The 13333-nt window shown below is 32.4% G+C and overlaps 1 protein-coding gene and 2 non-coding genes across 3 annotated transcripts in view; all 3 read left to right on the top strand.

Moving 5' to 3' along the window:
* The window catches only part of Smp_169260 (putative zinc finger protein), a gene marked incomplete at its 3' end in the record, with an annotated part of 47218 nt that overhangs the window by 21333 nt on the left and 12552 nt on the right, over positions 1-13333 (top strand). The window contains exon 2 of the mRNA XM_018799029.1: positions 5878-6116. Within this exon, the coding sequence (XP_018650860.1) occupies positions 5878-6116 (239 nt within the window). The remainder of the gene's footprint in view (positions 1-5877; positions 6117-13333) is intronic.
* On the top strand, positions 3127-3195 carry Smp_tRNA_01128_Pseudo_TGA.1.1. Its single transcript has one exon. It is a non-coding gene (tRNA).
* On the top strand, positions 12990-13055 carry Smp_tRNA_01461_Gln_TTG.1.1. The gene has a single exon. It is a non-coding gene (tRNA).

Genomic DNA, 13333 nt, shown 5'->3' with positions numbered 1-13333 from the left:
ATTGACTCATGATCTCAACTATATAAAATTTTCGTAAACATTTTTTTTTCACTTGAATTATTTTGATGATATTCGATGGTTCTAATTTGTAGATTTAAAGTTGTTTTTTTTTCAATATAAGTAAATGTGTTATATCAGTTGATCTAATTATAATACATACACTAAGTTTAGTTTAATAATAATCATAATAAAAAAAAACAATAGATGATCCAAATTAGAAAAAAAATATTTTATATCTGTCTCCTTTCTAAAATATGATCACTAACTCTTCCACGAATCACACGTACGTTCAGTGAAACAAGTCGATAAATGATACTCATATATATATATGTATATATGCTTTGATTTAAATACGTCATCTTACCGTCATTACAGTAACATCATCATGGGATTACATATACTTATATACAGCATATATCTATATATTGACTATTCAAGTGTTAAATGAATTACTTTATAAACATATTACAATTAAATTAGTCTATTACGTAGTTATTCTTTCGTCAAAGATAACAACAGATCATGTGGTAAAAAAGTTAAACAATAATGAAATCTTCATTATTTTATTCTTCAAATAATAATTAAAATTGTGCTACCTGTGTATACATAATCATGGTGGTCTATAACTAGTTCAAAAATTTTTTAATGTATATAAAAATTCACACAATGAAATTATTATCTGTCTTACATAGTTACATATCTATTGTGTGTACATGTGTGTATATGTGAATTTTTCGCATGTTTTCACTATGGTGGCAGTAATTCAAATAATACAAAAAAAACAGCAACAAAAGTAAATGAAGTAATATAACTATTTAATGAAGTTTCCTTTTTTTAGAAATAATTCAAGTTATAATTTAGATTTCACTAACAAAGACTTCCACATTTCAGTAACATAGTAAGTAGTATAGTATAGTATAGTCAACAGTTTTAGCTCATATTCTATCTTCATAGTAATTTATTAGTTAGTAATAATCTTGATTACACTTTGTTTTTTTATTGTTGTTATGGTTTAAGAAATAGTTATGTTTTAATTCATGTGTTGTTTGTATTGTTGTAAGCTAGTTTCATTGAAAAGTCATATACGATAGATATCAAAGTAGATCGAATAATACAAACGGTTTGATAAGATTTGTAATACAATAAATAAATGATAAAAAAACCCACAATTATTAGATACTAACATATATATTCATAAATCTTGAGGAGATGGTAAACTAAATAACTAATTCTAGCTATTATCTGTTTCATTACTGGTTTGACTTACCAACATCCCTTCTTTTATATAAAAAATGATAAAAAACGACTTTTTCACTTAGATATTGTATTGTATCATAGCCAGGAAGCAAACAAATATAAACTCACTGATGGCATACTTTTTTTCTAGCTAAGATAGTTCATTTATTGATTTTATAGATTATATACACATATCAGGTTATTGATTAATAACTAACTCCTAGTTCAAATTTATTTATTGATTGAACATTTAAAGTGATAGACATATGTGTATATAAAGATTGTTACACTTGATATTATTATAAACATTGGATCGTGAATAAATCAGTCTATTTCTGAAATCTTGTTTTCATCCTTACGTTATTAACATGCCAGTCTTGTTCTCTACTACAATGAGTAATATATTAATAAAGACTCAACAATCATGATAAACAGTAGGGTAAATCAGTATTTTGCCTGACACTACAGTATGTTTCTTTTTTCAAAACAATGAATCATTTGCTTGTAAATGATCATAATTCCAGTTTAACAAACTGATAAACACAAATATACATTTAAAAATTACCGGAAAATAGTTTGGGTTTATCCTGTTAGTTAATTCTAACCAAATTACTCTCTACATGTCAATAGAAGTAAACCATTATTATTGATGTTCAGTTTAGTTCGATACTGATTTTCTCATAGTGGATGCATAAATCACAGTTTAAATTAATATTGACTATTAAATAGTACATTTAAAATTAGTAAATCTCATCTAAATAATACTTTTCAATAGTTAAATGAATAAAATGTGGATATTGTTGAGTTTCATTGATATCATGAACCGATCAATGTTAAGTAATCATGGAAAACCTGGAAACAATGGACGGCTGTCTCATCCTAGTATGAGACTCTCCAGTTATCTGCAACTACGACCTCACATGCAGGAATCGAACCCACAACTTTCAATCTTGCGTGCCAACGTTTAGTCTTTAGATCACTAAGCCGGAATCCAACGGTGACTACCATTGAGAGATAATTCCCTGAGTTTTGGTGGAAAACCGTGATGGGTATAGTTCATATGTATGAGGCAGTTACCCATTTGAGATTAAAAAGGATCACGCAATATCGCTAGGCATTAACACCGTTGGATTTCGGCTCTAATGTCTGGAAATTACGCGTTGGCACCCGGGACCCAAGGTTCTCTGTTCGATTACGGTGTGTGGGATCGTGGATATTGATAATTGAAAAGTCGCATCCCAGGATGAATCAGTTGTTCAGTGCTTCCAGGCTTTCCATGGTGATCTAACATTAATTGGTTCATGATTTCAATGAAACTTCCTAATGCTTACCAAAGTAGTATAACTAATCAAATATTCATTTGATTAGTCATGTTACTAAAAAATTATTGCTAACAAAATGTCAATCACTTAACCGAACACAGATGAAAGGATAAAATTTTCAAAATAGGCCAACTAAAGTTATATATATCCCTTCACTTTATGTTTTATTATTGTGACTGTCAATGGCACTAAATAGTTTTAAAACAGAATAATTTAATGGCACTGTGTCTATATTAAAACACAGATACTATGATTAATAATTCTACGAAATACAATCATTATGACAGTATACTTATTCTATATGATAAATGAATCAATTTGTTTTCTTCTTTTTTTCCCTCAGAAATACTATGGAAAAATTGATGTTTTAGGACTTCAACCGATCAGTCTCTAATTGGCATATTTGCATACTGTGCGTATTGCCTCGATATACAATACGCACAGTATGCACACATATACCAATTAGAGACTGACCAGTTGCAGTCCTAAAACACCAATGCGAAGATTCAAACAAACAATACTAAGTGAATTTAAACTTCACCTCATTGCACAAGCAAGTGGCTATCAGGACTCAGTAGCTGAGTGGATAACGCGTTGGCGTTTGAAACGAAAGATACTGGGTTCGAGTCCCAGAGCTAACATCAACTCTGAGATGCAGGTACATCCAGCTGACGAGTCTCAAATGGGACGAAACGCGCGTTCTCAGCGAATGAATCTGAAGTAAATCCAACGTTTCGCCCGGCAATCTGGTCCAAGCTTTTTTCCTTGGATTTACTTCAAATTCATTCGCTAAGATTTTATTAATATATTATTCCTATTTAATGTCTTACGTCAATTTGACGCCCAAATACTGCGAAACTATTCGCTCTAATTTAAACGAAAGTTCTTAAATAAGAGAAGAACATTTTTAATTTAACAATCAAATAAATGATAAACATTTCTTGACTAGTTAAGATAATTTTTTTAATACTTAAAAACCGTTTTTTTTTCAAGAGAGGGAAAATTAAAAATAGAGTAAACATAATTATTATTTTGTTTTAATAATTTGTATATTAAATTATTGTTTTCTTAAATATTTCATGTATATAGTCAATCAATCACAATAAATAGTTAATGCAAATAATAATTAGACTATTGAAAAAGGTTTTATTTGAATTAATAAATAAACAAACGAAAAAACCTAACAAGCTGAATTCTGATTTATATAGAGAGAATGAATGCAGGACGCACATTTCATCTTATTTGAAACTCGTCAGCTAGATGTATCTGTATCACAAAGTTGATGTTCACTTTGGGACTCGAATACAGTATCGTTCTCCACAAACGCCATCATGTTATCCACTAACCTACTGAGTCTAGATAGCCACTAGTTTGTGCAATGGAATGAAGTTTTAATTCATTTTTGTATTGGTTTTAATTTTCTCATTGGTGTTTAAGACTGCAAGTGATCATTCTCTTATTGGCATATGTTCATTCTCTGAGGATTGCTTCAATATTGCCTTAATTCACAAGCGTTATTAGCAAAGATGAATGGTAGCTAGCAGTGAAATCGAGAAAGCGCGTTTCGTCTTATTTGGGACTCGTCAGCCGAATGTATCATCCATCTCTGCTTATAATACCTATTATGAAGGTTTTGACGGTATGGAAGCACAGGATACATATATGCCAATAAGAGACTCATCAATTGCAGATCTAAACATCAATGAGAATATTCAAACAAACAATACAAAATGAATTAAACTCTGATTTGTTTTTTTTTTCATTTAAATCTACTGAGCAATAAAGTAGATATTTGTGTATTCTTAAAGAAAAAGTAATACTTTTATGAATGCCGGTTTTTATTGAGACTCTGTTTAAAATTAAAAGAAAATAATTGACATTTTATCTCTCGATGGATTATTGTAAAATAAGACGAAAACCAATACACAGATATTTCATACCAGTTGAAAATGTCTTAGTAAAAGGATCACAGTGTGTAATGATCTAAGTGTTCACACTACATAGTATACCATTTCTTTTTCTTTCTTTCTTTTTAATAACTGAAATCATCAAATTGTAATTTTTCACTGAAATCAAATTTTTGTATAGTTGAATAATGAAGACAGAAACAATATTGTTGAATGATTTTGATTGTAACCGACTCGACTATCTATAATCATCTATATTGTGTCGCTTTACAAAAGTGGATTTTTCTACAATTAACAAGTGAATTAAATTATGTAATACTGATAAGGAGAATTGAGTCGATATATATCAAGAGGATGGTTGTACTGAATATAATTATATATACTTAAAATGATATCAGACATCTTTTGATTATATTGTTTAGTGGTCTACTAACTTACATACTTACACCTGTTATCCCTCGTGGAGGGACATAAACCATTCATCAGGACTCTTCATCGAACTATATCCTTGACTCTTCTTTCCAGTTGTTTCCGGTTGCTATTTATTTTTTTGGTATCTGCTTCTAATTTCCGACGCAATTTGTTCCTCGGTCCCCCTCTTTTTCTTTTACCTTCAGGATTCCGAGTTAGCGCTTGCCTCGTGATGTAGTCTGATGATTCCCGCAAAATATGTCCTGTCTGCCTTCACCGTCTTCTAATTTCCTCTTATTTTAGGAGTTATTTTGTTCTCCTCCAGAGTAGGTTGTTGCTGATGATGTCCGGCCAACGGATATTGAATATTTTGCGTAGAAAATTGTTTATAAAGACCTGTACTTTTTGATGGTGGTTGTGATAGTTCTCCAAGTTTCAACTCCATACTATGAAATTGTCTTTACGTTCGTATTGAAGATTCTTACTTTGATGTTAGCTGACAGTTGTTTTGAGTTCCATATGTTCTTCAGTTTTAGGAATGCTTCCCTTTCTTTGTCGATTCTTGCCTTTATATCTGCATTAGATCCTCGGCGTTTATCGATGATGGTCCCCAAATACGTGAACGATTCCACCTCTTCCAGAGTTTCTTTATCAAGTGTGAGTGGGTTGGTGTTCTCTATGTTGAGGATCTTGCTTTTTCCATTGTGTATTTTGAGGCGTACTGTTACAGAGGCTTCTGCTTTTTAGTGGTACATGTCAATTCAATACAAGTTTATAAAAACGAGATAATTGCAAAGTGCACTCTTTTTAATGTTATTTTACTGTTTATTAAAGACATTGCCTTATATGTAAAATATATCCTGACAAGTGTAATACCTAACTAGAGTAGTTTTATTTACAGTCGATTGTTTTAAATAATTTTCAAATGATATTTCACTTTTTTTCTTTCAGGAATATCGAATTATTATTATCAGTATTTTTTGTCTACTAATTGTACCTAGGTATGTTTTTCACGTCATGATTTATCTGCTCATAATGCCGCCACTCATAAACAAGATCCTCGACCGTATAGATGTGAACAATGTGGTAGACAATTTTCAACATGTGCCTATCTATCACAACATAGACGTATTCATACCGGTGTGAAACCGTACGCATGTCGTTATTGTGATCGTCGTTTCACTCAATTAAGTCATGTACAACAACATGAAAGAATACATACAGGTGAAAAACCATATCGGTAAGTAGTGACTGTTTTTTTCCATATTCGCCGTTTTTTTTCTTTCTTTAAAGTTTGAAAAATATCTGTTGATTATTAGAATCCTGTAAATTATGTAAATTTTATGTATGAAAAACAGTTGATTAAATCAAACAATTTCACGTGTTTCATTTATTAGTTTGGAACTAAAACACAAGTGTTAATGTTGACATATATCAATCTAATTTGACATTTGGTGCCAGTGAAATTTTTTTTGTTTTTAATAATTGTTAAAATTGAACCTACATGTAGTATTTGAGTGATACTACTGCTGATTCATATCTATGACATCTTAAGAATTCAAAGTGAGAACATATAGTGGAGTTATTTTAGTTCTCGTCTTTCTCTCTCTCTCCCTGTTTGTCTGTCTGTCCATGATCATATTACTGTCTCTTCAGGCCCACTGAAATTTGGTGAAAACACTAAGTAATATCAAGTAATAGATCACTGAAATGTCATATTCTTCTGGTTGTTTATTGTTGATGGAATTTTATGTGTCTAGCTACCATTTTTTCAATAGTTAAAATGATTCTCAGGATTAAATTGTAAAGCTGGACAATCAGGATTTGAATCGTTAAGTAAGCATCAATTTCATTCTAGATTTTAGGTAAGACATGTGTTTGAGTGGAAACTAGTACAAAACCTGGGATGAGACTAAAGTTTCTGATCAAGTTTTATTCATGTTGCTTATTAAATCGATCAAATTATCTTGGAAAGATAATTTCAATGCCATGAACATGTAACATGTAACTACATTTCATATAGTTGGGAGTAAGAAGGTATAAAACTCTGACAATCATCTTATATCTCCAGCAGCTGGAAAGTCCCATACTAGGACGAAACGGCTGTCCAGTGCTTCCAGGTTTTCAATGCTGGTCTAGCTTAGATTGACTCATCAATTCAACTATTAAAGTAGTTATTCGCATCAAAACTTTGTGGAGGATGTAAAAAAGGTTTGAAATATTTTCTAATATTGTTGTAGTCCTTTTTCATTCATTTAACCGAACCAAAGAAATAATAAGAAATCTTCGGATGAATATAACGACTCCATGAAATTAAGTTCCACTATTCTCCCCCCTTTCCAGCCATAGGAACATGGTGAAGCCTAGTAGGTCCTTCTGGAGAAGAGGGCTACATCGAAGCACGGCACAACTACCGGGGCGGGATAGCTGTTTTTGCACTGCTTACACAGAATCATTACATAACACTCATTCGGTATTTTTTAAGTTTTGGGCAGACTCATTTTAACCATCTTTTAGAACCCTCAATAGTTATGCAATGACTCTTTGTAGCATTCGTAATCATTTGCAGGTATGGGTAGGGTGGTTGATTAAGCCGATCTTCACCACCCACATTACCGATAACGTTAGTACATGGGATGGTTGCCATGATCTAGGAGGCACGACGAGGACGTGTGAGTCGGATTTTGCCTCCCTTTCAGTATTCTAATCGAATAAATAACGGAAGCTAGAATTATCGATCATTCGATACCATTTATTTTAAAACAATAAAATTACTATTTGCAGTGTACAATATTCAATTAAAGTTGTATGGTATTATTGATAGTAATAATGAATAAGTTTTACTAATCAAGCCATACATAATTAAGTTTAAAATGAAATATGAAGGTCACATGAAATTCATATTAATCCTTCAATTTTGCATAGAGCATCATTCGGCTACGTAAACCTCTTCATTTTTCTACCAACTGGATTTAAGCACCAACTGTCTACTAGCATCTGTCACCATATGACATTTAAGAAAAGTCTGGTATACAAAGAAAATGAACAGGTTTGTTCATGGAACAAGTTATAAGTGCGTAGCTTCATGTAATACATGTTGAAAAGGATATTAGGCTTTGAGTGAACTATGCACCACGCCTCATTACTTTGAAGGTTAAATTTCCTATAGAGATCTATACTGTCATATATTTTTATTACTAAACTTAAAACTGGTTTTTTCCCAATTAAATAGACTGAGTCAACGTCTTATTGTAACAATATCTTATGAGTAGTCAATTAATTTCTTTAAGTGAACTCAATTGAAGTACATAAAGAGTACGATCAAACTGGTGATGGAATATATTTCGCCTTTTGTGTATGTTTGTGACTAATTCACCTAGATTGTATGTAAGACCAGTGATTTTCCCATTAATCAAGTGACACGACGATATTGAAATAACAGCCAAGATGAAATACTTAACGATGACTAGTAATCCTGAATTTAGTTCACCTATGCTCATTCACTTGATAGCCGGAATAGAATACAACACACAGTCGTCAAATAACTTTGATTTATACAGGTCCAATTCTATGACCCAAATGACAACAATCTAGAGTAAATTCTTGATGATGCATTAACAGGAATACCTAAACTATAAGTAGAAGGCGACCAATTGATAAGTTCGTAATTATCAAATAACCTCTTGAGAAAAGTAAAACATACAACGATAGTTTAGGTCTCGAACGAAAACATGCAAACAGCGCAATGAAATGATACAATGATCCAAGTATTCAGAATTATGAGATAAAAATAAACTGACAATCTGATAGATAAGTTCCAGAAGTTCAGCTTAAGTGATTGATGGCATTAGACAGTAATCCCTAAATATTATATTTTTGAGCTATTTCTCGGTAGTAAGCACTAAATTTCTACGAATTCGAAGAACATAATGCTTTTTATGCGTCTCTGATCTGCGTAATATGATGCTACACTCGAGGGTGCTGCTAGTATTAAACTACTTTAGGATGAAACTATCATCCCCTAAGACTGAGATTTTCACAGTGGGTTGATCACTGAGTAAAAGCAGTCAGAAAGAAAATTCCAAGCTTGACCGAAAGAAAACGTGTTGGCGTATACTGCTAATCCATTAGTTATTTAAGGGTTTAAGGTAACTGTTTATTTTAATGTTTGTTTAAAATATTGGTAAACAAATTCAAGGAAAAATGACATTATAAAATAAACTAACATTGATCGGTTCATGTTCTCAATGAAATTAAACAACCAGTGACTAGCTTCGGGAGGAAATTCTTGAGGTCATATTGAGAAGCCGTGACCAATGGAGTTCAACTATGTCAGGCGTGAGGTAGTTACCCACCGAAGACAATGGAAGATGGTCACGCATTATCATGGATTGATTGAAGTTAGACATTAACACCATTAAATGTAGGCTCAGTGGTCTAGAATTTAATCTTTGAGATACGAGACCGTAGGTTCTGAGTTGAATTCCCTTTTGTCAATGGATTGTCGATGCTGACCACTGAGAAATCTCATACCAGGACAAATCGGTCGTTCAGTGCTTTCAGGTTTTCCATGTTTATCTAACATTGATTGGTTTATAATCTCAATGAAACTGTGGTGTATGCTACTTATGTCTGTCAACATAAGTGGTATGTAACATCAATCGGAAAAGGAAAACCTGGCAGCAGAAGGTTAAGAAAATCGAGTTGAAGAGAATAGAAGAGAAAGTAGAAAGGAATTGTGAATTGGAAGAATCATACAGAATGGGAAAGACAAATGATAGAAATTTACAAATAAAGTATATAGTGTATGGTTCTCATATTTTACCAAGATATATATACAGTGGTTGTCCTGACTTATGTTTTCGTTCATTGCAAAACTACTATGTATCTGTTCAAAAAACGTCAATAACTTCTTTACTAATACCTATATGGACTTTAAAACTTGATAAATCTCAGGAAATTCTAGGAAGCTGATGTTTACTTACGTTGGTTAGATTTTATTTATTCCTATTTCTATAATACTAATCGTTTCTATTCGTTAACTAACTACTAACTACAATCATCTAATCTTTTCTGATTTACAAAATAAACATTTTTATAAATCGCTTTGTTTTAAATATTACACACATAATGTAAGAAACATTAAATAAGTTAATATGCGCATGAACTCATGCTTATACTGAGTATCTTTTCAATACAATTATTTAGTAGTATTATTCATTTGATCTACAAATTTCAATTAGTTCCTTTTTCTTATTCCATAACCTGTTATCCATTGTCTGTATTCAGTGATTGATAAAAATTCAATACTGATCTTTTCACATCGTATATTTTCATTCTGTTTGATATATTCTTTCAGTTTGGGAATTTGTGCATTTTTTTCATTTGTAGTATTTTTGTAAATATTTTTTTATATTTTAATCCTCCTTCCCCCCTTGCCTTCTCTCATCATCGGTCAAATGGTTTTTACTTTCGTGCGTCAACTCATGGACTTACTCTACACTTCAGTTTTATTAACAAATTCATCCGATAGTAAGTGGCAGACGATGTTAGAGTTTAATTATGTGTCTATGAGTAGATTTAGATAAATGAATGTTTGGATGATTGTCTAAGGTAAATAAATAAAGACAATTTACTGAAGATACATATGATGAGAGCGAGACAGAAATAAGGATACTGAAGATGATATTGTTAAATTGGTCAGTATAAGTAAATAAGTATTTTAGACAATATGCACATGGATGAAAACTAAAGACTTAAGGGGGTTAGACATATGTTCACATATCTTTAATATATACACGAGGGGAGAGGTTGACAAATAATAAATAATATCTTGAAAATTTATAGAAAAAGATACAACATTAGAACCTATAATAATGACTAGACCGGGGACAATCTACCGAGTTCTGTGTTAATCGTTTATTTCTTAAGTACTTTAACATTGGTCTTTGGTATTGTGTATCTGTCTGCATGATTATTGTATTTATCCATTAAACTGAAATGCGTGCGTACACATGAACACAAGTGCACATCAAATGAATACAGACAGACCTATAGATCAATATATGTATATATATTATATGTATAGGCATGGCGAACAAAAATGGTCTAAATCTAGGTCAGTTCTGGTTTTTGGACATGTATGTTCAGCTATCTTACCCTATCTGAACACACTAACCCCTGTATAACGTATAAAGATAGAAAAATATTCAGAATCCGTCTATCATCTCCTCCGGTTTTATTGTATGATTATGTCTCCCCTTTTTTAATTTTATACTAACTGTAAAAAGGACTTCATAGGTCCAGGGAAGTATAAAAACTAAACATTTTCTCTAAATTTATAAAAATATAAATTACAAACGCTTTGTTTAGTTTGACGTTTCTTTTATGTTTAGTCAAATATTAGAGCAAAAAGATATAAGGGAGGAGACAGAAGAATTCTGTTGTCTTAATACATTCCAATCCCTGGGTTAATCAGAATCATTACTCTTCAAGATGCGTAAGAGTTTATTAGAATTTGCGATTTATTTCGACTAAATAGTTAATAGTTAAATGATTTCCTAGTATGTTGACGTTACTTCATATCAGCCTAATTTTGCAGGGTATCCTTTTTTGACCGATAATAGTTATGTTAAATTATTTCAATGTATATGACTGGTTGAAACGTGTAATAACTAAATAAATGAGGAATCACAAATCAAAGTGATCAAGTTGACAGAATTGAGATATTAGTATAAGGTTGTGAAGATTGTTGAGTTCTATTTGAGATCATGAACTGATCAATGTTAGACCTCATTTGAAAGATTTGGTACTGGATGGTCGTCTCGTCCTAATATAGCATTCCACAACTATGCGCATTTACGATCCAGGTTTTCAATCATGATCTAGCATTGATTAGCTCATGAACTCAATTTGAATTGAGATAATTCAACAGATACAGGTTAAAAATTTAAATAGTTTAGTCACTCGACTGTTCAGTAATTAGATAGATACAGGTTCAAACTTCAAAATCACTTATCCCCATTTTAAACAAACGAGTAGTAGCATTATATTAACACTTAGTTCAATAAGATCATTTGAAAACCGACTACACATATTTCCCATTGATTGGTAAGTTGTATTAGTTAATTAACTTATTTCAATAGGTGTATTAAAAAGAACTACAATAAACTTTTCTCTTAGAAAAAAAATTAGACCTACTATTGTTGAACAGTTCTTATCGATTTTATAAATCAAGCAACGAATAAATTCAATTTAACAAATTAACTGAATGAATGTAATACATTTTATCAACATTATTATTTTTCATTTTATTTAAACACATAAATCTTGGTACAAAGAGGCACCAGATATATATGCGCTGAACAAATCTCATTTGATTTGTGTGAGGGCTGTGCTACTGCCTAGATGCACAAACTGAAGCAGATGGTCTTCTTAGGGGGCCATACCCGGAGCCTTTGACCTAAAAGTCTAATCCACAAGGCAGTGGAGCATCGTAAGGAGATGCAGTCCCATGGTAGCCGGTGACCAACGATTGGTTCATACACCTTTTTTTTTCCTTCAGGATCCTGGAGCCAATGTGTATCATTAGTTTGGAATCAGAGTTTATCAACTCCCCTAGATGGACTTTCTGTGTCCACCAACCCGGTTAAAGCGCCGGACATTCGCTTTTCGTCCTCTCGATTTCGTAAACAACATCCCCGCCACGAGAAGGCAGTGAGTAGGACTTCCCTAACAGAGGCTATATACGCGTGGCCATTTGAGAGTAATTCGAGAGGGAGAGCGGACTCTTCCCACTCTCGGCCATACCAGGGCATTTGGGGGCTTATCAACATCAGACAATCATCAGGTTAAAAGAATTGAGGTGTAAACGAATAACAGTTAAAATTCAGTTCAACCTAAATGTTTTCCACTTTTTTTTTTATGATAAAATGAATTTGATAAAATATGACGAATATAGTTGGTTTAATAATAACGACAATAAGCTGGCCATCTTAGCGAATCATCATCTTAAACTTAAGAAAGTGGTATTCACAGTTATGACTCGGTGATACCTTTACAGACATTAAAATTTAAACTTCACCCCATCGCACAAGCAAGTGGCTATCAGGACTCAGTGGCCGAGTGGATAACGCGATGGCGTTTGAAGCGAGGGTACTGGGTTCGAGTCCCAGAGTGAACATCAACTCTGAGATGCAGGTACATCCAGCTGACGAGTCCGAAATAGGACGAAACGCGCGTCCTGGATTCCACTGCTAGCCACTATCCATCTCTGCTTACCATGCTTGTGAATTAAGGTATATCGAGGCAATACGCACAGTATGCACATATGCCAATTAGAGACTGACCAGTTGCAGTCCTAAACACATCGATGGGAAGATCCAAACAAACAATACTAAGAGAATGTTGAATAGTTTAGAATGATGACTTAGGTTATAGGGTTTAGGATTTAAGACT

This window comes from Schistosoma mansoni, chromosome 3 (assembly GCF_000237925.1).
Source record: "Schistosoma mansoni strain Puerto Rico chromosome 3, complete genome".
Taxonomy (NCBI): domain Eukaryota; kingdom Metazoa; phylum Platyhelminthes; class Trematoda; order Strigeidida; family Schistosomatidae; genus Schistosoma; species Schistosoma mansoni.
This window is presented reverse-complemented; position numbering and strand designations above follow the sequence as displayed.